The sequence below is a fragment of the Drosophila pseudoobscura genome, chromosome X (assembly GCF_009870125.1).
Source record: "Drosophila pseudoobscura strain MV-25-SWS-2005 chromosome X, UCI_Dpse_MV25, whole genome shotgun sequence".
Lineage (NCBI taxonomy): Eukaryota > Metazoa > Arthropoda > Insecta > Diptera > Drosophilidae > Drosophila > Drosophila pseudoobscura.
In genome coordinates, this window is record NC_046683.1 from 5,270,382 (window position 1) to 5,296,483 (window position 26,102).

Consider the following 26,102-nt stretch of genomic DNA (forward strand, 5'->3'; position numbering starts at 1 on the left):
AGCTCACTGAGGCTTACCGCTCTCGTCTGCCAGCTCGAGTTGTTTTGACCAAACTATCCGCTAGCCGGCCATTAGACACTGAGTAAATCTGTCAAGTTTCAAACGAATCGAAAATCGATTATGACCGCACAAGGACGGCAGTCAACTTCAAACACAAACACAAACACAAACAGAAGCAGAAGCAGAAGCACAAACCGAAACCGAATCAAGGACTCCTCCCCAGAAGACAGACACTCGGATTTGTTTGCCCGGGGCCCACCTAATGATTTATCTTGTTAGTGGGGCCCCCGGCCGGAGCCCTTTCACTGTCCACTGGCACACGGTCTCTGCTGGAGTTTCAGGTCGTTTGGTCCAAACTTTTACGACTAATATGGCGCGGGGGGGTACGGGGCAGGGTTTTTGAATGTTGCTGAAAAACGCATTGAAAGGAACGAGACTCCACAGAGAGGACAGCAATGCATGTACATAGTTTGGTTTGGTTTGGTTTTGTTTTGATTTTTCTTTTCATTGCGCTCTTTTGAATGGGGAAAAGGAATAGACTACGCGGCGGCTGTGACGAACAGGCTGAGGCCACACTCGTTATGGCATTACATTTACGCACATTTCAATGAGGCCAGAGCAGAGCACATGGCATCCGTTCCGCCCAGGTAAGCGGCGTTTGAATGGAGCGCGAGACGGAAGGATCCAGTGTTGGAAACTCTCGCACACAACACTAATTAGAGGACTGTTTCGATGGCCCGCTTCTGGTACTCAAATGACTCGAATCAATCAAAATAATAACTTTTAGACTCGTCTGTTTCGGCTCCCCCTGCCGCATATCCATCCTGTCGAACTTCCGGACCAACTCTCCGGCATTTGAGTGACAGCTGATATGGGTATGGTGCTGCCCCTGCCCCATGCCCCTGCTATCCGTGATTGAAATTTCGTAACATTAGTTATTTATGACCCTTCAATTTGTTTGTGGCTTCTCTGACACATTGGATCGCCACGAAAGCCACGAAAGACCTGTCGAAAACTATTCTCTTGGTATTTGGACATCTCCCAAGGCTTGCTTTAAACCAGAGATCACGAATAATGGAGCCACCATGAAGAAAGTGCCTTGTTTGCCTTCTTTTAATGCATTCACTTCGTGCCTCTTCGTTTGAATGTTGTGCGAACGAGTCGAGAGAATCCCACGGCGACTTGAGGCGACACAGCCGATGGCAGGATGTTTGCGTTTAGCAAGACGACGGGACTCACGTCCGGAGAGTGACTGCGATGGGCTGGTATTATTTCTAGAACTGCAGTTGGAGAAGTGCAGTGCAAAAAAAGTTGAGCTAAGAGCGAGGAAAGCCAGAAAAAGTTTTACTTCAATTTCTTTGTTTGACGCCGTCGATGGGTCTATGGGGGCATGAACTTTTCGCCCCCACGGGCCATACTTTTCACTTTGCTCGTACTTAACGCTTACTGTCATTGCAGAGTCAGAGTCACTCCGTCCGGGCACCCGGCACCCGGCACCCGGCACCCGGCTACCAGCTACCAGCTCCTGGCTTCACTTTTGGCTGGCAATAAAAAAATAATTTACCATCTCCAGGTCTACCCTCCTCCCCCCCCGCCTAGACCTTTGGAGGGTATACTTCCGGTTGCTCAAGTAACTATATGAAATATGGAAAGGAAAGTAAAGGAAAGGAAAGGCGACCCTAGCCCCGCGGCACTGAACAAAATGGCGCTCGAGATTTGCTACGCGTTGCGCCCACGGGGACGAAGTTTCAAGGTCAATGGGTAAAAGTTTTTCCACATTTTTCGTTGAGTAATACTTGTTCGGTATAAATAAATGCTATCTAGCATCGCTGCGGGCTGCCACCGGTTTGTTGGGTCGAAAGAGCCGGAGTTATTGTCACAAAGCCACAGGCCACAGGATTTGCAAAGCCCTCTCGTTGAAGCCCACACATATTGCCAGACAATACGGGCGATGAATTATATTTAGAATTAATTAGATCAAATCGGGTACAGTCCTCATTCCAAAGGGTTAAAGCCCCAGTCCGTCATGGAGGATTCGTAGGCTCTTGGGATGCGAGTTCTCTGATTCAGGGCTGATAACCGATGAGTGGCTATCGATACGAACCAAAGTCGAGAGCACAGAGTCTTTAATTTCGTCTTAAAAATAATTACTAAGCGCTACTTTAATATAATGAATGAATAAGTGACTGCATTACGAGTGTACACACGCTGTATCCAGGAGCCTTCTGGGGCGACGTCTCCTGTTGCTGGTGAATCTTTAATCTCGGAAAAGCTTCGACCACTGACAGTAGCTAGTAGTACCTAGTAGCTGTGTCGACTGTCGACTGTCGTCTGCCTCCTGCCCGCCGGGCACTTAACCCTTTGATGGACACCCTACCGACAGCAGCCGCAAATGGGACGCTGGACGCTGGGCGGGCAGTGGGTGACCCCGACAGCAGGAGAGGCTTGCGGCAGAATGGAGTGGAATGCAACTGTAGTTGCAGTGTAGCTGTGTGTTTACACAACTTTCGAGCGGCCACAAAATCTGTTATTAGTGTCAAGTGGACTTGAGAGAGACTTTGCACTCTGACCTCCATTGCCGCAACCGTCCATCTCCAGCCGCAGCTCCAGCACCAGCACCAGCACCAGCTCCACTTTCTTAGCCCCGTGTCCCCCCTTTTTCGCTTGTTAGTTGTTGCTTTAATAGGAATCGTTGCTTTTGTTGCTGGGAAACTTTTTGGGAGATGTTACAAAATATTAAATTGCGGTCAGCGCAATGGTCTTGCCGGTATCCGGTGGTGGCCTAAGCGGAGCTGAGGGAACGCCAGCCCCCCCCCCCATGTCCTGTCCTGTGCCGCCTCCCGTTGGGCTGCCGAAAAGTTTGGCAATTTCCACCCAGATTTTGCGGCAAGTGCCCGGCGTACGTATCCAGCGTAGACAGCGGAAATCAATTTGGCTTTCGGCTACAGCGCTTTATAAAGTCCTACACGGAGATGGCGATGGCGATGACGATGGAGTGCGTCAAGAGGAAACCCCCTGGCTAGAATATCCCCAAGTTGTACACCATTTGCCGGCGATGCAGGTCTGTCGATCCCACTCGTGGGGCGTTTACGGCACCCACGGAGGCCACAGAGTTCAAGATCTTTTTGTTGATTCTCCGGCAGGCTGGTCGATCAATCAACCAATCAGCGGCGAAGGGAACAATGCCAACAGGAGGGCACTCAAAGGTTTAACTAGGCGGAGCCTCGACCCCCCCCTCCCTACCACCCCTCGACTGAGTGGCAGGGAGGCTGCAAAAGTGGTAAGTGCGCTCAAGACGCATTGTCGCAGCAGAAGGGCCCTTTGCCCCAGCGTCCTGCCCCAGCCTCCTGCCTCCTGCCTCTTGCTTCGCTAAGCCTCAAGGCTTGATTCTAGAGCCTAGAATCTCGAACTCTGAAGCCCGCCCCCCTTCCGCCCCCCTAGCCGAGAGGTTGCCCTTTGAACAGCGGAAACCGAAACTGAAATACAAAACCATCTTTGTGGTGCTCTGCCGTTTGTGCGGTTTCAATAAGGAAACAACGACAACGAGGAGGGGGGAGATGGGTGGCTGGTAGGGGAGGGGGCAGCCCATGACGATGATTCTGTTTTTGACTTTATGAGCGTATTTAATTAGCCAAGAACAGCCAAAGAGCGAGGAGCTCGGAGCGGGGAGCTCGGAGCTCGGAGCATTGCTGCCCGGGTAGCTCCACTTTGATGGCAGATGCTGGCTTTGATTGATTGATTGAGGCATTGCCTGAGTGGCAGCTGAAGTGCGGCATATTAAATTTGGCCAGAGGCAAGTGAAAGTGGCATAGTCCCCACTGCTCTGCCCCATAGTCGCTGTCAAGGCCCATGAAGATGCCTGCCTGCGAATGCTGGCCATTCAAATTGTGGCTGATTTATTATGCGTTAAGACAACAGATTTACTCGAATCGTTGTTGGGTGTTTTAAGTGGGCGATGAGTGTATGTACACCCCAACCATCCATCCATCCATCCATCCAGACAGCCTAGGCTCAGAGTCGGTGGCTGGTGGGCTGCCAGTTGGGGCAGGCACATCTGGAGGTGGCGTCTGCGGACAGCGAAGATTTTGGCCATTGATACGGGGGGGGCATAATACAGAGAAGAGGCAGTTGTCACAGTCGGATATCGGCCCCAAAACTACACAGATAATATTCGCCATTCGACGAAACAATCAATTGAGTGGCGTGCAACCACAATGTGGGGCACATTTGGCAATTGGGGGCTTGGACGGAGGGTTGGGTGGCTCTGAGGTGCAGTGGGGTGCTCTGGGGTGCCGTCAAACAGCCGTGCTATCAGCCCCCTTGTCAGTTGGTCAGTGATTACGGCCACCACCTGGTGGAGCACCTTCTCGGCTGTCCGCTAGCCAGGATAGAGCCTTTTCTTCCTTCCGCCTGCTTCACATTTCGACGGCACGCATTGAACCGTTCGTTATGCCGGTCCCCCCGGGCAACACCGGGAAGAATCCAGCCAGGGAGCCAGCTCCCTAGCAGCCCCTCCCATCTCCCGCATATTATTGTCTTATTCATGATACATTAGTGTGTTATTTATGGCCATTCCCAGTCCCAATCGATCCCTTCCCTGCCCTGCCCTGCCCTGGGAAAACTTTTCGTCTGGCGTGTGAGGGACTCCACCCACGCCTTACTGCGGCGGAACTTCCGGTGCGGCTACCACCGCAGTCTCGCCCCGTCCTCGGCTACCCGTGCCTTATCGGTGGGTGGGTTTGGGTCGTTGGCAAACACGCCTCCGCATCCGCACACCGCCACCGCACTGCCACTGGCATGTCACCTTTGTGGCTCCTTCCACGCACTGTGGTCAAAAACGTAATGTCCTGTTGGTATTTACACAAATATTAGTGAAAGAAACAATGTTGTTGAATTCTCAAATATTTTGGTTCATTTTTGTTGTTGCTTCATTGACATCTGTTCGATTTCCCTAGGTTAAGATTTCCATTTTGATTCAATTACTTTTGGGTGGGGTAGGGGTAATGGGGAGACCCTGAGACTCTATCGCTTCCGTGTTAAATATCTAAGGATGTTGATTTGGGGAACAGTTTTTACTTTTGTGTTTTGCGCTTTCATTTTCGCTCTTGCGGCTACCCCCGGCTCACTCGCTCGCTCTGATATGAGTTAAACATTGCACGACGACACCAAATATTTGTATTAATTAGAGAGATTATTGGATTCAGTAGTGTTTTGTAGCTCCAGGCCTTGTATGTATGGCTCTCCTCCTCGCACATTGCACGAAGTAGAGTGTGTGAGAAAAAGAGGGAAAGAGAAACAGTGACAAAATTTTGAAACAAACTAGTTTCAGTGTGATATCACAGGAGTCTGGATACTAAATTTGGTTGCTCGAGCTCTTATATTCTCTGAGATCTAGGCGATCATCGGGAGAGACAGCAGGACAAGGCTTTATCGACTCGGCTATTGATGCTGATCGAGTATATATATACTTTAGGGGGTAGGAAAGGCTTCCCAGACACTCAACTGGGCCTCTTACCACCAGACTCTTACAGACCTCGATTAAAACTTGGCCTAAATGGAGCTCCTGCAGCTGTATCCCTCCCTTAAAATAATAGCATTTAATATTTACCCTCCTCTCGAACTATCTAATTTCTAGAACGGTTCGCTTTATTGGCAGTTAATTGATAATTAAATACAAAAACACTGAATCGGTGTTGCAATTATGTTGGCGGCCCTCTGCCTGGGGGCCGGACTTTGCTTTATTTCCGCGAGTAGGCTATCAATATTTAACGTTGAATGTTTGCTCGTTGCCGGCTTTTGTTTGCCAATGCGATAGCTGGACTTGCAATTAATTTAATTTCATAATTAAATTTCTGAGTGCCGGGGCCGGGGCCGGGGACTGAGCGGCCTCTGACCCCACAAGGGTTTTTTGATTTCAGCGAATTTTCGAATGCAATTTAATGCAGGAATTGTACAAAATTAGCCCGGAGCTCCGGTAGGTTGAATAAAAAACAATTGAATATGGGAAAACCGCCAATTATTTACAATCGAAAGGGTTTTACACTCAAAGGAGGCTGGGCGGGAGTTTTTCCAACTGAAAATCGTAAGATTTCAGACCCTCAGAGTGAGGACAGACAAAAGGGAAGGAGATATGTACATCACCCCACCAGCCCCCTTTGAGCACCGTGTCAAGATACATCCTGTCGATTCCCGACTCGTTGCACAGCGTAAACATGTCCTTATTTGAAGAAGGGTCGTGTGCGTGAAGAGTCTTGCATTAGATTGATTTATTTTTGATGCAGAGGCATCAGCCACGACCGGATGCAGATGGCTTTATAAAATATTGATATGCGAATAAATGGGAATGAAAGTTATGCAAAACAGCACCAGGCACAAGGACAAATGCTATCCATCCAGATCTGCCCCAAATCCAGCCCATTTCAAATAATATTAGGGATGATTTTTTGTATAAACTGTAGAATCACATAAACACTTTACAAGTGAGAGTAATAAGTAGTTGCATGTGTATGGAGGGGGGAGTGATGTGGCATGTTGCATGTTGCTCCTGCCAACTAATCATCGAAGGTAACGAAGCGAAGATGCAGTCGATCCCGACCTCCCGCCTGTGCTGCGTGCTTAGGCATACTCGTATTTGTCCCATCAAGAACATGGATGAGAACATGCTGCTGCTGCTGCTTCTGCCGCCGTCTTTTCAATTGCACTCCATGTTAGGTGTGTGTGTGTGTGTGTGTGTGTGTGTGTGTGTGTGTGTGTGCACATGTACTCCACCAGTGAACGAAACTCGAGAGCAGACGCTGAGCGTTTCTGGCAGCTGCAGAACTTCGAACAGCAACATACATATTCATGCCCCAAGCCCCCACAACCCCCCCCCCCCCCCCTCCCCCCTCCTCCACCGCCAGTGGCAGCACTTGTGCATATTTATGAACAATGCGAAAACTTTGCATTTTCAGTGACAAAGATTGCTTATTTGATATTCCCTCATCCACTCTCTATCTGTCTCTCTGTCGCTCTGCCGCTCCCTCTCTCATTATCGTGTTAGGGCAATGACTGGACCATTAAGTGAAGGCATTGCTGGAATAGTTGGCGTTGAATATTTTTTGTATTGCAGAGAAATGGCTAGAAAAGAGAGCTACCAGCATAAATATGTTTATCTTTATGTATTTGTCGTAATTTTCAATGTTTCGCGGGGTTTTAATGCTTACATTCCAAGAAAACGGTGCCGTGCGGATCGTAAGAGAGAGAGAGAGAGCGCTGTAACTGGCTGTTAACTGAGAACGGTAACAGGCTGTTCACCTGGAATGCTAACAGCGCAATGCCCTGTTACAGCTGTTCCCCTGAACGAATTCCACTAGACTTGAGTGTAGCTTTATGCAAGGCTGTAAAATAGAGCTTACAAAACCAAGAGAGCGATTGCTAGGCAGAGGGCGCTGTAACTGGCTGTTAACAGAGAGCGATAACAGACTGTTAACCTGGGGTGCTCTAAATGCTTTAAAATATGTTATGTACCTGCTCGGCTCGGCTCTGCTCCTCGCCGAGGAGGTACGATCGTTCTGCAAGTGTACTCGACCATGCCTTCGTCTCCTTCCTCTTTATCTTAATGGGTGAAAGCTTTGCCTGCACTGGCTGAAGCTCCAGTCCGCTGCTTGCTGTTTAATGGATATTTAATTGAATACGACCAGCCGCACTTCGAGGCACGCACTCGTTCGGCGGTCGCGCTTCTGTATGGTTTATTTGCAAGTATTTGTTTCAACGAAGAAGGAGCCTCGATAGACGAGAGGATTTACAGGGCAATGCAGAGAAGCAGCAGGCAGCAGGGCCACAGCCATCAATGCCACTTGCGGTGCAGACCTTTGCCCGTACAGACACGTAGTCGGGTTACACTGTTTTCGAGCAGATTTATGGGGGGGGGAGGGGGAGTGGAGTACTTGCAGCCCATAAACAGCCCTGCATCTGTATGTGTGTGTGTGTAACCTCGCTCGTGATGAATGGCTAATTCGAATACGAATTCGAATTCTGTTGAGCTCTCTCGCTCTCTCTGTCACGCCCTCTGGTGTGGATCGAGCAAAGCTGGTGTATCCGCAAAGTGGACAGTGTCGCCAGCAGCTGCCGCAGCCGGAGCCGCAGCAACAGCAGCAGCGGCAGCAATTGTCACGTTTGCAACAAATGGTGCATGACACGCAAAGTGCAAATGTAATTCCTGTATTTTAGTTAATTTCACGTTACGTGCACAATCGGCGAAATCGCAAGGCATCGGATTGACAGCCCCGACTCTCTGACTGTGACCCACAGACCCATAAACACACCAACCCCTCCCCCCCCCACCGAACGAGAGCCAACCCTTTGGCAACATGCAACCTGCAGCCGGCGGCTTTAGACACCCCCCCCCTCCCCACCCTCCATCCCTTCTGGAGCAGCACCTGGCTCTCTGCGCCGAGCATTAGGCGACGCATTTGTTAGAACTTTTATGGGACCATTTTTTTTTTGTTTCAAGATTTCCAAATTTTCAACGCTGCGAGGCGAGACTTTTAATTAAGTTTTTGAATGGAGAATGGTACTCCCCCCCCTCGCTGGAGATTGTGGGTGTGGTATTAGAGCCTTGGGATTGGGCAAAAGTTTTATAATTTTAGTTGGCTCACTTTTTGTGGCTGTTTCTCCTTTTTTTTGCTGAGAAAAGTTGCACTCAAAATTGGAATTTGATATGCAGCAGGCAGCCGGTCCCCTCGCCCCCAATCGAGTTCGAATAGTTTTGAGGGATCATCGAACCGGGGGACTAGACACTGGCCGGATTCAATCGGAGATGGCATCAATTTGGAACAGCATGTTATTTGTCCGCAAATTGCCTGGAATTGCCGGCCCATGTGAATCAGTTGAACAAGAAGTGCAATTAGGAGGGGTCGTGGGACAGGGGCGTGGGGGGGGTGGGGGCAGGCACTCGTTACACGTTACACATTTCTTGCATGCACTCGATTAAGGCCCATCGGATGACGTCCCACACATTTACAACAACAGAATAATGCACAGTTTTTGCCGAGATAGAGGATAGAGTATGACCTCTAAGCCAGCAAAAACTCAGCTCGAAGACCTTCAGCTGCTCTGCCATCCAAGCCTTCCCCTGGCCAGGGAGATTGACAGAGAAGAGGGCTGGAATGCCCCCCGATCTAGGGTAAGAATGAGTACACACACACTTCGGGGTTCAGAGGTGATTCTTCTGTTCTATTATATACCCCAAATCCCAAAATTGTGGGGACTCTTCTGGCGACAAAGCATCTGCCTATTGGAGGGATCAGTCGGAGTCTTGAGCTGCCCTGAAGACCCAGTGGGTACCACGGGGTTAAAGGAAGACCTGGAATGCCAGAAAAAAAAAAAAACAAATAATTAGATGGCAAACAAAGAAAAAGCCACCACGAGCAGAGCTCGAAACGAATCTAGCACGGATGCTGGGGGCACGAAATAAATTTCATTCCCAGATCCATAGATGGCTGCTCGGGGAATTTCTCCATTAAGCAGCAGGTTACGGGCCTCTTTCCGCCCGTCTAAAAATTGTTCTTTAAGCACATTTGAAGAGCCCTCTATGCCACGTCGAGGCCCAGAGAAAGCTTCGGGGTGGCCTCTCAGCCGTCGCATAGTGTGGCCTTTGAGTATTTTGGATGGCAAAAATTATAATTTCATGCAATACATTGGGCAGAGTGTGGAACACTCTTCGAGTTGTAATCCTGTAGACTCCAGTCTTTACCTCAAAGAATTTGGGGATAGTGGACTTTCAGTTCAAGTCTCATTTTGGAATGGTAAAGGCAACTCCATACACTTCCCTTGCCATCCCAAAAAGTCCTTCCAATTACTGCCAATCGATAGGAATAGATCTGCCTAATGGAAGAGTATCGAGTACTTTTTATGCCACTCGAAAAGTGCTGTCTGTGCATGCAAATTGAGCAATTGTAAATTTGATTAAGCTTTTGACTTTTGCCACATGATTTCGACTAAATCCCCCACTGTGCGTCGGGGGAGACATCAGAGTGACATCAGCGACATCAGCGACGCCATTGAAAGCTTCCAGTGTTTGGCTCGAAAATGGAGCATTGGGGACACGAGTGTCATACACATGCAGATGCATACTTGAAGCCAGAGATTTACCTTCAAGTGAGCAGCTTTTTAACGCTTTTACTTTTAGAAATGCCAGGGGGGGGGTGGTGCAACATAATCAACGCAGCAGCAACTGGAACGGCAACTCATTTAATTTGACGCCCCACAGTACTGTCACCGCACCGCACCGCACCGCACCGCAGCCCTTGCCTAATTGCCGTATATCTCAAGTCGACAGAGTCTCCACCGCCAGCGCCCAGGCCCCAGGCCCCCCCACACACACTGCCTGCCTGCCTGCCTGCCGGCCTTTCAGTGTTTGCTGGCTCAGCGCAAAACGCTGCTGCTCTAATTATAATGAAACGATTTTCATTTCATTTTGCATTTTCATGTTGTCGTCGCTTCCATAGCCGTAGTAGTCGCCCTCGATTTTCCTGCTGCTGCTGGCATACCCTTTGCAGAGGGTATTTTTGTTGTGGCACAGGGTTTGGCAGTACAATCCACGATCCGAGCTGAAGGCACGCCAACAAATCATTTTATTTACTATTTTAAGCTTTAAACTTCGGCCATTTTTCACGCGCTTTTGCACAGCCCCTCTCCCTCTCTCTCTCTCTCTCTCTCTTTCTCTGCAGTGCCCGTTTCGATCGGCACTCTGTCGTTCGCTATCGATTTTTCTTATCCGATATATACTATTGGCAACTCCCACACTGTGTATCGATTGTGTGGTAGATACCAAAGCACGCTGTGTACTCGGCTAACGATCGGCTAGGGTATGCGAAGCTTCGGCCTCGGCAGGAAGGCCAGCCCTCCCCTCCCCTGCTTTCTTGTAATCGTAGTAGTTGCTGGCGTGGCCCAAAATGAATAAATACCGCTGCCTCCGCCGCTGCCGCCGCCGCTGCCGCTGCCGCCGCCGCCGTCGCTCTGCTGCTGCTTCTGTTACTGCTGCTGAGGCAAGCAAAATCCATAGAAATTATGCGAGTCTGGTGCCAACCGCACAAGCAGATGATTTCCATTTTAATTTTAATTTTAGTTTTAATCGCAACCAAGTACATACGAGTATGTTTTAGCTCTATCCACAGTCCATGCCAACAAACAGCAGCAGCACCAACCGCCCTCCTTGTCCATTCAACGGCTGAAGGGCGGCCTCTCCACTTGTGTCCAATCTAGAGATTGCGGCTGCCTACCAGCCCATACACACAGTTCAATTGGTTGCAATTGGTTACAATCAACGGATTTCACTTTGTGCTCCATTATTTATTAATGATTAGAGCTGGTTTGTGCACTCCGTGGGGATCATAGTTCATAGTTTGACAACCACTGGCTGCTGTTTAATCACAAGTGATTCAGAACAGAGAAAAAAGTGATTGTCGTCGACCAGCCCTACGTCGTTCCAGCATTACACAATCTGTAACAGATTGTGGCATGAAAATTTCCAATTAATTAGACCTGGATTGTCCATTTCGCCCACTGTGGATTGCCGGGAAGAAGTCGAGTACACTTTATTTGTACTTTTACTTTCACTGAGTGTTCCATGAGGTGTCGATTATTAATTGAAGAAGGACTCCGCTCTGTTTGGAGACGCCTTGGCATAGTAGAGCTTCAAAGAAACAAGCCAAAAGGATGTCCGAGGATCCCACTGGGCGTCGTGGGTTTTCGAGAACTTACAGACTGGAAGAGCTTTTTGTGATTTTAGTGCTTCGAAAAACTCTGCAAAGGGGCTTTGGGCATTGGTAGACCTGTTTCAGCATCGGTTTGGGTTTTTCCCAGCCTCTCAGGTTGGGTCTTGCCGCAATGTCCTCGGCAAAACATGTGTTCAGGCAAGCACATCTCGCAGGAACAGACAGTCATGACACTCGAGAAAGGCCACTTGAGCAAAAGGACACCTACTCGTAGAGTTATGAGCCGTACGTTGCGTCGAAACCGTATCTATTAACACATGTGGTACGAGTGTGCATGGCATTAGGTGTCAATAAGTGCCGCACATCGGTACATTTCTTGGTTTTTGGAGGGGGGGGCTGCAGGAAATCCAAGATATACATATATATATTCTTTGCGGGTGGGAACGTAACGGCGAGCGCCGTGTGGATCGCAAGAGCGTAAAAAAGAGCGCCAAAGCGAGAGAGAGAGTTAGCAACAGAGCGCTGTTAACAGCTTAACAGTTAAGTGGCTGGAGCTGCTCTGAGCTGTTAACAGCTTAACAGTAAAGTGGCAGCGCTGCTCTGAACACTTGAAACTGTTAAACCATTGAAATAATAGATTAAGTGGAATGATTGAGACCAGAATGATTGTTCGAATGAAAAGAGAGACCTATTGAGTAGCCATTCATTTGAAACCAAGAGGTCGATATGGCCATATGATTTCGATTGGACATTACCGATTTATGAGGATGGGTTTTATATACAATAGAAGTCTAGAAGTTTGTTCTACATATGTACAGACATGTTTTTTGTATTCAGTAACGTTTATTCTTGGGGGTTAGCGGGGTCTCTGAGTCGCTGATTTGTTGGGGGGCAAATGGGGCGTAGCCTCCATGCTTCGCAATTATTTCTTTCAAAAATTTATTTTTTTCTATTAGAACAAACACATTCTAGAGGCATTCTCCCACTGCATTAATTGGTGCACTGCTCCTATTATATAATATATATTTATGTATACAATGTCTTCCAATGATTTGTGCTTTTTGTGGCATTTACATATGTATTTTAACGTTCGTCCTGGCCCCCAAAATGCCCAAAATTCCCAAAATGCCTTAGTGCCTTTTGTGTTAATAAACAAATAATCTACTGGGGGGTGCGACAATAAAAAGTGAAAGTCACTGAGTCGCAAAAGGGGGAGGGACACGCATAGCGAGAGCGAGAGAGAGAGAGAGAGCTCACTTGTCCCTTCTAGGGGCCCATTATGTTGAAGCATAGAATTATTTCCACACAATTTGGTCTCTAGGAAGGTGTGACATTCACAACATACAAGCTACATACATACATACTTGCCCCCCAAAGAGGCAGGATGCCAGGGCAGCAGAGCCTTGCCCCCCCCTGCCTCCCACTGGCCCCTGATTTATTGGATCGCTTCGGGTCTCAGTTACGCTAATGCGACCCCTAACTGGAGCTCATTAGGCGCCAGCCAGACCCGTTTCGACCGGACAAGGATCCTCGCCATGATAAATGCCACACGCCACCCCCCCTGCCACCCCGCGTCCCCCCTCACCAGTGGTCGCTAATTAGGCAGCCAGAGAGGGAGGGGGAATGCTGTGTTGCATTGAGCTGCATTGCCCTTTTGATTTATGCCGCGATAAGCGACGCTGCTCCTAATCTGTCGATTTAAATAGTATTATCACCGCGTGAATGGTGGCTCCCTTGGAGGCCCTTAAGGGACTCAACGCCTCTCTCCATTCGAGAGAGAGACAGGTGTCCGGCACTGCCCTCAATCAAAGAGTTTGGGGGCCCATTAGGTTTGTGTACACGCAATTTGGTTGTACTCTCAGCACGGGCCTCCATTCCGGCCCTGGGCTCTGGGCGGAGCACGGACATCCATCCTCTGTTCGCCTGCTACGTGGCCCACTCCATGAGCCCTAATCGTGATGTGCAGCAAGAAGCATTTTGTCTGTCAGAGGAACAGAAGGAGCAGCAGAGGCACTGCGCTTGACATTTTTTGGGGACGGGAAAAACATTCGTACCACATGGCCCCATGGTGGAGGGGCGGGGGGGGAGGGGGTTCTGGAGGGGAGCAACAGAAACAGAAACAGAACAGCATTAACATCCAGACAACGTGGAAGGAGCAATAAACTGGAAAAATTTCAGCAAAGCAGAGTGATTTATTTGCATTTACATTTATTTATGATGCGGGCATGCAACATTTTTCAAAATGCGATTTCTGTGTTGCCCCTCAACGTGGGCATTGGGTCCGACCTGCCCCACCCCCCACCCCCTCATCCCAGCTATCGTTGTTGGCTGTGCCTGTCGTCCGTCTTGTTTGGCCAAGTATTGGCTCAACTCTTTCTGTGGAGCCCCGGGCTCCCCCCCGGAGAGACACGGGATACAGCCAAGCCCACGACCACGCCCACGCCCACGCCCATGACACCTGAATGCTGCACAGTGGGTGGAAAGGACAATAAAAAAATGCGGACAATAAAATATACCGTCAAAAAATCTTTTCTTTTTTTTAATCTAATATAATATGAAATACAAATTTGAAAAAGGGCTATAAAAAAACGGACAATATATTGCCTAAAAATCTTTTATTTTTAGTTCTATATAATTTAAAATAAACGAGCAATAAAATGTATTGTCTAAAAATCTTTTTTTTTATTTTAAATCTAATATAATATAAAATAAAAATATTTAAAAAAAAATTATAATAATATAAAATAAAAATAAGAATATAAAAATATAAAAATATCATGTTACAGTGTTTGTGGTTCAATTTTGTATGAACGATGCTCAAAAAGAGTTTTTAGCTTTGTGCTCAAAGTGGAGATGTATAAGACCCTGAAGGAAGCCTTTTCGAACCCATAAAGTATATATATACTCGATCAGCATCAATAGACGAGTCGATTGAGCCATGTCTCAGAGCTCTCAGAGGCTATAAGAGCTAGATCAAACAAATTTTGTATTCAGACTTCTGTGATATCGCACTATCAAAAGTGTATTTCAGATCTTCCACCCTCACAAAGAACTCAAGTCTGTGGCACGCACAATTTTGAGGAAACGAGAAAACCATATCTTGCAGATTTCCGAATCTGAATCAGATCAGACTATTATTATAGCCAGAGGGAGAGGGAGCCAGAGAACAAATGAAGCGCAACGCCTTCCAAGCGCTTACTCATTCTCTCGCTCTCGCTCTCACACACACTCTTCCTCGTGCAATGTACGTGATCTAGAGGAAGGAAGCGAGAGCGGCAGGGCACCCCTGAGTGAGAACGGAAAAGAAAAGAGTCTGATGCTGAAGAAAAATGTCTAGACAAACTAAAAACAGACTAAATGCAATCCATAAAAATCTCCTAAATATTTCGTCCTATTTTTATACAAATTTTTGTGTATAAATTCCACGAAGCATACCTCACACCGGGCTTAAAAGTAGAGCCGCGGCCCTTGCCGGGGTGTACAAAATCAACAAAGAAAATGGCGACGGCGACAAGCGTGCTGGCACATAATTGACACTCGCAGAGAAAAAAGAGAGAGAGAGAGAGACAACGCCAAGAAGTTCATCCAGCACTCACCGTCGCTTCGTTTCTTCGTCTCGCATTCGAGTGGAGCCCGATATTGAATATTTTGCTCCTCCGGAAGTCAATCAGCCCTAATGCCATGTCATGCGCTCAAATTGAAACATGAGTCGGATGGATGGTGTGTGTTGTGCGTCACGAAAAACAACAACCACCTGAAATTGAGACGCCAAAAGAACGATTGAACGGCAGGGATCAAGATACGAATCTGTTCCTGAAGTCCATTGAAAACGGCATTCGAGTTTCGTGGACCAAAAGCAGACTTAAATATGCGGAATACTCTGGAAAACAATGATTTTCTTTTAGGACTTTACAAACAGATTGAACACATTATTAACTGGTAATAGTTTGAGGCTGGAAAAGTCTAGATACAACTGAATAATGTGAATATTCTTGGCATTAAAGGCTGTTCTCTGCATCTGTCTTTGCCTTTTGGCGCCAGGGAAACCTTTTTGGCCTACAGCTCTATAAATATCGAAGGTCCTTGATGTATGTTCCCCTCTGTGTGTGCCAGTAGTTAGTGTCAGTCATTGATCGCCTTTTTTTGCGACTGTCGCAAGTGCTAATCCCGCCATCATCCTCAATCTCTCGTTCCAGATGACGTCCCCGCAGTGACCCATAAGCCGCCCGAGGAACCGAGACTGTACCCAAGAGCTGCACCCACGGCTGCCATTCAATTCGTGACTCGAATGGAAGCGCGGACCCATAAACTTGCTCTGCTCTGCGATCTGGAGGTAACTATCTAGTGTCCTGATTACATTTCCATTTATCTGTGTGTGTGTGTGTGTGTCTGTCTGTCTGTGTGTTTGCCAGAACAAAAAGGAAATCAAATAATAGCCCCAACCCCCCCTTCCCACCGTCTAGGTTGTTGAATATTTTCGTTTTCGTTTTGGTTTATGTAATTTCCAAAATGGATTATGTCCTCGGTAACGTTGTCCTCGATGTTGCCATAGTTGTTGCTGGTTGTTGCTGCTCTTAGCCGTGTTTTGTTGCAGTTGTCGTTGGCTGTTGGCTGTTGGCTGTTGCTGTTTTTCCGCTCGCTATCATTGCTATCATTGTCCAAAGCTTAGCCACACGTTCACTCCGGCACTCCGGCACTCTGGCACTCCAGACCCCGAGCATTCCCTACCACTCCCTACCACTCCCTACCATTCCCTGTCATCCACTCAATCCACAAAACAGAATTGTGTGTTTGTTCTTGTGTGTTGTTTGCGAAGCATTTTGGCAAAATGCCATTATAATTATATATTGGGCTTGGGCTGTATGCACATACATACATATGTACATATATGGAGTCTGTGTGGTATGTTTTGGAGCAGCGGCGACGGCGGCAGAAGTGGCAACAACTACCACAACACCGGGCTGTTGTTGCTGGCTGGCGTTTGCATGCCAAAGCAAATAAATCAAATTGTTTTTTAAATGGAATGACGAGACGAGTCGAGAAAACCCCAACCAAACCGAACAAAAATCAACAAAAACGAAACGAAACGCAAGGAAAGGAAAGATTTTCTCAATTTTAAAGCCGAAGAGCAGAAAACGAAAGAGAAATCGAAATAGAAATCAAAACAGAAATCGAAACAAAAATCGAAGCAGAAATCGAAAGAGAAACCAAAATCGAAGCAGAAATCAAAACCGAAATCGAAAGAGAAATCGGTGCAGAAATCGAAACAGAAATCGAAACGGAAATCAAAACAGAAATCGAAACAGCAATCGAAAGAGAAATCGAAATCGGAACAGAAATCGGAACAGAAATCGAAGCCGAAATCGAAACAGAAATCGAAATAGAAATCGAAACAGAAATCGAAATCGAAAGAGAAATCGGAACCGAAATCGAAACAAAACAAAAATCGAAACAATAATCGAAATCGGAACTGAAATCGAAACAGAAATCGAAGCAGAAATCGAAACAGAAATCGAAACAGAAATCGAAAGTGAAATCGAAACAGAAATCGAAGCAGAAATCGAAGCAGAAATCGAAGCAGAAATCGAAATCAAAAGGGAAATCGGAACAGAAATCGAAACAGAAATCGAAGTTGAAAGAGAAATCCGAACAGCAATCAAAATCGAAATAGAAATCAAAACCGAACACGTGAGACATTCCCGATTCTGGAATACCCAATACTCAGAACTATTCCTGTTGATCGATCGTTTCTCCGTCCTCATCCGACCAAAATCATTATAGCCCTCCCTCGGCACCTGGAACTCTCGTGGGCGACAGCTCGGAAAGTGAGCACTCCGGGCCATCAATTAGACGAGTGGGGGGGAGGACGGGGGGTCCCCTCCGGACCACACCAGTCCAATGCTAAGCCTCCTGGAGCCCGCCACCTCTGCCGGCCCAACGCTGACCTACATCCGAGGCGATGGCCATCACGAGAAAATGTTTAATTCCCCATAAAAACGCAGCAACTACTATAAAATGTATATGTGAATTTGTGTTGGCACAATGCGATTTTCTTTAATCATTTTGTTATTCATTTGCTACGTTGTGGTGCCTACACAAGTCGCTGTCGACTCCACTGCCACTCCCACTTCCACTCCCACTCCCACTCCCACTGCCACTGCCCAAGGACTCCCGGTCGTTTCGAGGCTTGCACGCAACTCGAATGGGGGCCTGGGCGGGCATGTCCCCGACCCGACCCGAGCCGACCCGACCCGCTTGATTAAATCACAAAGTACAAATCTGGAGGAAGCACAGTGTCCCTTATCAACGACGGCGCCACAATACGTTACATAAAGCACAAAACTCCATTAAGATCAGGGTAGATTGTAATCCGTTCAACTGGAAAAGCCCAACTGGGTGCTCATGGTGTGCTTATTGCGAGAGAATAAGCCTCGAATGGATGGCACATGCAAATGGTTTTCTGGGATCTCCTTTGACTCGATTTTGGGTCTCAGCACTACCATTTCGGGAGGTTCGATCCATTTCGGATGAAGTGCACACAAGTATCTCCCTAAGAAGACTGTTCATTCTTATCGAGCATATTCAGGTATTCGTGTATTTTGGGCTGTTTTTGCCTCGAGTTTGGGACACATATCACTCTAGGAAATAGTCGAAGACCATTTAAGAACAGAAGATCTTGCGAGTAGCTCAGGGTAGCATTTTTGTAGGTCAAATCACATCAGAAAAATACTCAAAATAGGTCAAGTTATTCCATAATTATAGCGCTCTTGGTAATGCCTTATACCCTGAGCTATCCCTTAAGAATGTAGCACTTGGTAGGTAATATTATCCCACATTTTTACTTACCTTTTTTACGATTATTGGTGTTTACCTACAAATCCTATCCGGAAAAGTATCGATGCAGTAATCGATAGTAACTATCGTCCGATAGTTGTAGTTTTCAGAACTAAAACTTTACGGAACTAGATCAGAAGAGAACTACAGATCGGAGCTGGTTCAAGGAGTGACTTTTGGTTGATCGATAAGACGAAGGGGGATAACGCTCTTCAATTGGAAATAAAATCTAAAAAACTACAACACATTCGTGGACTTTCTTAATATTTACAAACTAAAGCTTAACAAATTTATATATTCTGTTCTCTCATAACCACCCGAATTTATAGTTAGTTCTTACACCATTACTAGCAGATAATTAATCAATTTTAAACAAATAAATAGTTGGAAAAATATACATTTCTGTAGGAGTTCTACCAACAAGCCCATTTCTTTTTTATTAAAAAATAAATACCCCAAAAAAAAGGCACCCAAACAATACTCATACGATACAGATACCATATACTACAGATACAAACACCATAATCATACGATACAGATACAGATACAGGGTATACTTTTGTATTTAACCTAAAAAAAATGGTCGACTTGGAGGGCTCTTGTCTACCAAACCAAAAAAATTCGACTTACTCAAAGTTTCACATTTTCGAAGGCCTTGGAAAATTCTCCATCAGAAGCGTATGCACATATATTCAAATAATCCAAAAGGGCTTGCTCAGAAAAATTACTTCTGGCAAGTTTCTTTTTTGGGCTGAGGCGCCACTGTGCGTCGCCTGCAGCCATTTTGGGTCTTAACTTTTAATTTGGTTTTCACCTCGAAAGGTACATACTCGCACAAACCGGTATTTAGTATTTAGTGTGGGGAACAACGGCAACTGAAAAATGTACTAGTGTAATAACCATTTATCCGGAGTTGTGGCCCCTGCAAAGTGGAGCCTTGGCATGCCATACCACCCGGACGATGCCTTGGCACCGGCCCCCGCCCAAAATCGGTCTGGCGTGGGGCGAGAGACAGGGATCCAATAGCGAAAAAATCCGAGCGGATTTAACGACTTAATCCGTTTGCCTCGAAACAGATAAACCGGGCGTAAATCTCTGGGGTCTCTTTATGTCTCTATCTCGCGCTCTGTGGCGCTGACGCCTGCAGCCATCGCTGGAGTGTATGAGAGGGAGAGAGAGAGAGAGAGAGAGAGTGCTGGGTGCCAACAACAAAGTTACATTTTTTGTGCGAAATTTTTATTGTTTTAAATTTGTGTCATTCTTCTGGGCAATCGCAATTCTCTGGCAAATAAAACAAGTGCCCATAAAATAGCAACGGACTTAGTTTCCCCTCAAAACCACCTATTTTCGGAGTGCGAGCCGCGGCAAGGGTCGCGGCTCTACTGTTAATACCCGATACTCAGAGGTGTATGCAAATGCGATATATTTTATACGCTATAACCATCGCAGCTGATGATTGTTCTCTCTTTGTTAATGAATCGGTACGCGATCTCTCTCAATTTTGCTTGCCCTTGTCATGAGGGAAGGCTAAAATATAGAGAGGAAGAGAACTACGACTGCTAGCTGTGTTATAATGCTTCGCTTATAGCCTCTCCACCTAATGACCTATTTGATCTGTATTATAGAACTATCGTATGATCACGATCTTATGCTGGGACTATGATTCCCTCTACCATATTATATCCACCAGTACTTCCCTGCCTCTAACTTTCCTGGACGTGAGCATTCAGCTCGGTTAAGGCGTCGCGCGTCATGCGGCAGCGCTCCTCAGTCGGTTTCTGCCTGGAATCCAGGTGGAGAGATCGTGGGTCCTGGGCTATTACAACGGCAGTGATGCACACCTTCAAACAGAAAGCATTTCGCTCCCACGCACACCAATGGGCCAGTCGGAAGGGAGAGCTTTCTTTGGAAATTATTTACATTTACTTGGCTCTAGTCCAAGCCGAGGGACGGGTGCTCGCTCCCCGAGAGACAATGAAAACGCGCGGGACCCGTGAAGGACGAGATCAAAGCACTCTGACACAGGCCCGAGGAGAGGAGCCTGGGCTCGGGCGCATTAGCTTAAGGGCCACAAAGCATGCACTTTAGAAGAAGAATGGACAACGAAGAAACAGCGGAAAATATTGTATACATTGTACAGCCACTCTGGAGTCTAGCCTCAGACAAAGACCATCCAATGGAGAGTCGATGCTGCACCCCGGCCAAGTGCCTTTCGCCAATTTGTGATGCATCAAAGCACGCAGAAGAAACGAAAGTTGGGGGCAGCTGAGAGCTAGAGCTAGAGACGATGAAACTTTGTTGCACTCACGGATGGGACTTGAAACACGGACTGACGGACTGAATAAGTGATTTCCGAAGTGCCTCAATGAAGATTAGATCCATGAATGAATACACAACAAGTTAACGAATCCGAATGCCTCTGGGACTCAAGATCCATCCATCTCCGCAAATGCTGTGCGATGATTCGTAAGATGGGAAGACGTGAAGTGGCATTGAAAGGCTGATTGACACATTCCAACTGAATCAGTTTCCATCGAGTTTCCACATGATGTAGTACTCTCACAATCCCATCCAATCCAGCAGGGAAAGCCGTCACAAGAGCCACCATTCCACTCCCCCATCACTCCCGGCAGCTGTCGATGCCTTCCGATACCTGTGTGGCACAAACAGCTGCCACGCATATCAGAAACAGTTGAAGAAACAAGAGTCTGCCTCATAATCATGCCTCATGCCCAACTGTCCAAGTAGTCACTACCTCTGCGATGACCGGCCGCTTTCAATCAAGACTTCTGTAGCGGTAGGCTTCCATTATACATCTTTTAATGCTCAAGCGTTGCCAAAACTGTGGCCTTTAAGCCTTGAGTACTTTGTCGAGATATCTGCATTTAAGTTTACTCTTTTAAGCACGTTTCTGCATCTCTTCAAAAATGCTTCATCCACGTCCTTTCTCTCTGCAGCCATCTGCTCTTGCAGGTCGCCTTTGTCAGCGGACCCATGAGGTCCAGTGAGGTGGCTGTAGTCCAATACCAAGTCAGCGAAAACACGAGCCGCAAGGACAGCTTCAGGGAGAGTAGCAAGAAAGCATAAGGACCTTGAATACAATCGAAATTGGTAAGTACTTTTAAGCACTGAAAATGAACCAATGAACCAAATGGATCGCATAGGTTCTCGTATATATGTAGATGGTGGAATCATTCGACTAGAGATGAGTTGGTAGATCGACTACTGACCAAGAATACGAGCACATGTATGTGGGAATTTGAATCTTATAGGTAGCATAATGGATTGGGTTCAAAAGTGCTTCGAATTATTGGCCAGCGTCTCTTTTTATGTGAGCTTTTCTCTAGGACTTGACACGAAAGCCTCCCTCCCGCTCACAGTTGTGCTTAGAATGGTTATCGATAGATGGTTATCGGCTGATGATGAGTTGTGGGGAGGCTTCTATCGGCTTAAATCGCGTACAGTGGAATGATTTTGCTTTATTCAAATCAATCACAATTCTGTTGTTCCCCCTACCTCTCCCTCACACACTCTTCGTCGTGCAATGTGTGCGCCCTCTGAATGAGTAGCGGGTATGTCCTGTAGGAGAATGATCTAGAACATTGTTTGCATTTGAATATCTTTATTGAATGTCTCGGCTCTGTCCAGTGGCTAGCGTCCGTATTTCAGGAACTCCCACTCGCGATTATCGAGCGGACAGACTTGGCGCGTCTTGAGCCAGCGCGAAATGCAGTGAAAGTGAAAGGCGTGATTGCACACGCCCCAGGCCACGGTGCATTCGTCAAAGGAGCTGAGGTTCGGGTTGGCCTGGCATTCGATGCACAGGTCCATGATCGGGTTGCGGCAGATGGCACAGTTGTCCACCACTATGTCCCAGGACCACTGGGCCACCGCGTTCCACTTTTTCACCACGAAGCGTACCGATCTCGGACCGCAGTTTGCACTGCACGAGGGCTGGTTGTCGGCATCCACCCTAGTATTATCTGTACTATCAAGACTAGTTGCAGTGGCCGTGGCTGTCGTGTCCGACCCCACGGCGACCTCGTAGCCCCCGCTCTTCCGGGGCTGTTCCTCTTCGCAGCTCTGTTCTCTTTCGTCTTCCATATCTATGATATTTTCACAAACAATACCAATAATTTGGGCTTTTTTTTGGTTCAAAATGTTTAAAGTGTTAGGTCCATACGTTTTTGTTCTAGTCCTGACCAGGGTTTCATAGGTCACTAGATCGTCTGGGATTTCCACAACCGGAAGAAATCAAATCAAGAAGCTACCAGAAGCGGAATAGCACTCATTCAGACGCCCAGAGGGAGACTTGCCACGCTTCTCAGAAGGCCCAGAAAATGTTGGAAATTTGATTAGTTTGTTGGCATTTTCACTCAGTTTTAACCGAGGCCCAGACACAGCAAAGCGTCTACCCACTGAGCCACTGAACTGGTTCCATATTAACGAGGTCTGAACCGAATGAACCAGAAGTCGGAAGCACTGTGTGAACCAACTGGACGACCTACGTTTACCCGCCCTACGTTTGCGCTTTTAATGGAACGAGCCGTGGCCCTTGCGGCAGCTGTGGGCATCTGTGAGCATCGCTCGGCTGAAAAAAACAAAAATATATGAGCGTCAAGTTTCTTTCGTCCATGTTCCCGCCAATATTAGCTTTCTTTCCTCGTCTCAAATCAGTTATCCTCAAGACACAGGCTCTGCCTATGTCTATTGCGATATCGAGAGGAAGCGCATTCTTATCGATATGTCAGCTATCGATATAGGCCAATAGCAATGCCTCATGCATAAAGAAAAGAAGTGGCAAAGGGCCGCGGCTCTACTTTATGCCTGTAAAATCTTCAAAAATGAATCAATCCTTGTGATCTTTATTTTTGTATATTCCTTAACTATAAAAAAATGAAACAAAGCAATTAATACATTTAAAGAGATCGGGCCTTGGCTTTCGTAACTCGCTCCTCAGGCGCTCTCAAAGCTCGTCCTCGTACTGTGCCCAATCCATGGGCTACTGATCTGGCATAGTCCATTATCCTAGGGGGTATTCTCTAGCCTCTAGCCATCACTGTCGCCCCTCGTTTGCTGCTGTTGCTGCTGGGAGTGCTCCCTGCGCCACTGCTCCAGGATGCGCTTTTTCTGGCCAAACCAATGCCGGGGTCGCACCGTACTGGTGGGGCTGGTGGCGGTGCTGGGGGAGGTAGATGTGGAGACCGTTGACGTTGACGATGGGGCGTCTTGACGGCGATGACGATGATACTGTTTTGGTTGTGTTTTCTTTTCGCGGCGATGACGGCGATGCTGCCTCGGCTTGTCCGTTAGCAGCTGCTCCAGAATGGAGACATTGCCCACCAGCTCCTCCGTCTGCAGCATGTCCTTCCGTTCCTCCTCCCCGTCATGCCGCTCCTCCTGCTCCTCCTCCTCCTCGGGCTTACTGTGCCGGCTATGACGGCGGTGTGTCCCGGACTTATCCCGCCTGGAGTGCTTCTTGGCCTTCTTTTTCTTAGGCCTATGCCTATGCGTGGGCGAGGAGGGCTCTGGCTGGAAGGACTCTTGATCGATAAGCACCGGCATGCTGGGCAGCTGCTCTGAACGTTCCTTGGTGCGGCGCCGCTTGTGCTGAGGAGGGGCAGCCGTCGCCGCTATCGCTACGGTAGGGGGAGGCCTGCCTCTGCAGGTGCGCACCTTTCTCTCCATCCGCCAGGCCCGGGCTCAAGCAGCCAAATGAGTCCGCCCACCACCCGACTCTTGCTGGGCGCTGACTCACTCCAGACGCCAGCTTGTCGTTGCTGCAGAAAAACATTTGTTCGATCTGTGCCCAGCACAAATGTTTACCGCGCTTCCAGCGAAATGCTGACAGACCCTGCTCTCCGACAAGCTATTACGGATTTCGCGGAAAGCCTCGTCCAGGCCGGGCCAGTCGGGTGGCAGCAGTTGCGGGCAACGATCGCGCGTGAGTAGCATTTTCTTGGCTGGTTAGGATCATAGCAAAACCCTCCATATCATACAGGTCTCTTACGATAAACAGAGTCGCCAAGGATCGGGAGATCACAGCACGAAGATTCTTCATAAATTTTTGTATTCCTTTACACAATTGTAGCCCATTATTCTTTAGCCAACTTTGCGTTTTGCGGCTTCTTTAAGTGACAAAAAAACCTCACATGAAAAGTGGTCAAAATATGATCTTGTATGGGACAGGCCCTCAAGGCGTTCTTACCACCGTTCCCGATGATATTTCATTGACAATTTGAAGGAATTTGGCCTTGGAAGACATGGAATAGTTCCTTTTTTCTTCCTTCCTTCCTTGATTTTCAGTAAGCCAATCTGAAGAACCAATACCAAACCGAGTCCAAGACTTTTCTCAAAATATTCCCAAGACTTTTTCCTACTTTTTGACGATTCAAAACATTCCTCTCTTTCTCGGCCATCCTAAGAATTTTTGTTCTTTCCTTTCTCAATAAAAAGCAGCCAATCTTTAGACGAATCCCGATCAAATCTCTACCAGTACCAGCACAAATTTAAGCTTAGGGGCCTCTCCCCACTTTCACATTTGGCCACACTGCAACCTTTAAAAATACAAACCACTGCCAGTCATGCATTCAATAAATATGCGATCTATTTCACAGCAAACTTGTTATTTTAGCCAGCAGTGGTGCTGGCCAAAGAAGAGTTCTGCATTCCCATAAATATACAGATTTAGGGCGTGGCTTTCCTTTTTTAAGCCAGGTGTTCAGACGGACGGTTATAGCCATGCCTGAATGGAGTCATGCATTTGAGCAAACACTGTATATATTACCAAATATTCAAATCCGCGTACATGGTTGGTTTCAAAAGTTTTCTATGACAAAATTTAGACCTTTTGACGTTTAAAAAATTGTACAAAATAATGCCATAAAGTCAGGCCTTTAAAAGTAAGACCATCTTATAGAAAAGTGATTGGAAAACTGATGTATCTGATGTATCTGTACATCCAATAAAAGGTATCATTAAAATTTCAAACAACCAGCGGTGACAGTAGCATTGCAGGGCATAAAGAAAAATCTAAAAATACTTCCGTTCCACCCCGTATCCGTGTTTATTTATTGCTGGAAAACACGTGCAAAATGTCCAACCACCGAATAGTGATTCCGTTGGCCAAAAACATGGTGTTCCCTCTCTTTCTTTTGGCCGCAATGGTTTTTGGGTAATTCGCAAATAAAAGCAGGGTTCCGTTTCTTCAAAATGATGCCAGGATATCCCTAATTATTTGTCTATATTAAGTACAGTCTCAAGGGGAATACGTACGTTGTTTGGAAGTTCGTAGAAGAGATCTGCAGGGACCTTATCCGTATGGTTTCACAAGACTTAAGGGTGCCCAAATTATTCCTTTTATCCAAATTCTTTATCAATCTTTTGATGAAAATATCCAATCCCTGCTCTGAGACTCTCTTTCCTCGCTGCCACAGTCCATGTCCTTGTTCTTACTGCCCCTGTTCTGGTGGTTTCTGTGGCATTTGCTCTGCCAGGGCTCTAGGCTCTGTCCAGGTGTCCAGTAAACCATCTCCCACTGCCTGGGTGGCTTCTGAGTTCTAGCTGCTTGAT

General features: G+C 47.1%; 3 protein-coding genes across 5 annotated transcripts in view; 1 reads left to right on the top strand and 2 right to left on the bottom strand.

Moving 5' to 3' along the window:
- Positions 1–26,102, top strand: part of kek5 (kekkon 5) — a 116,328-nt gene that overhangs the window by 78,138 nt on the left and 12,088 nt on the right. For 2 of the 3 annotated variants that reach the window (XM_015185689.2, XM_033381669.1), the window contains 2 exons: positions 15,893–16,029; positions 21,488–21,641. The gene's annotated coding sequence lies outside the window, so the exon portion shown is untranslated. The remainder of the gene's footprint in view (positions 1–15,892; positions 16,030–21,487; positions 21,642–26,102) is intronic. The other variant, XM_001355452.4, reaches the window with a different exon arrangement.
- Positions 22,133–22,739, bottom strand: LOC6902120 (RING-box protein 1-like). The gene has a single exon (XM_002133615.3). The coding sequence runs from the start codon at positions 22,632–22,634 to the stop codon at positions 22,182–22,184; it is 453 nt and encodes a 150-aa protein (XP_002133651.2). The 5' UTR covers positions 22,635–22,739; the 3' UTR covers positions 22,133–22,181.
- On the bottom strand, positions 23,580–24,218 carry LOC117184959 (serine/arginine repetitive matrix protein 4-like). The gene has a single exon (XM_033384224.1). The coding sequence runs from the start codon at positions 24,216–24,218 to the stop codon at positions 23,580–23,582; it is 639 nt and encodes a 212-aa protein (XP_033240115.1).

Excerpts from the sequence above, each read along its gene's own strand:
- LOC6902120 (XM_002133615.3), bottom strand. The coding sequence starts at position 22,634 with ATGGAAGACGAAAGAGAACAGAGCTGCGAAGAGGAACAGCCCCGGAAG.
- LOC117184959 (XM_033384224.1), bottom strand. The coding sequence starts at position 24,218 with ATGGAGAGAAAGGTGCGCACCTGCAGAGGCAGGCCTCCCCCTACCGTA.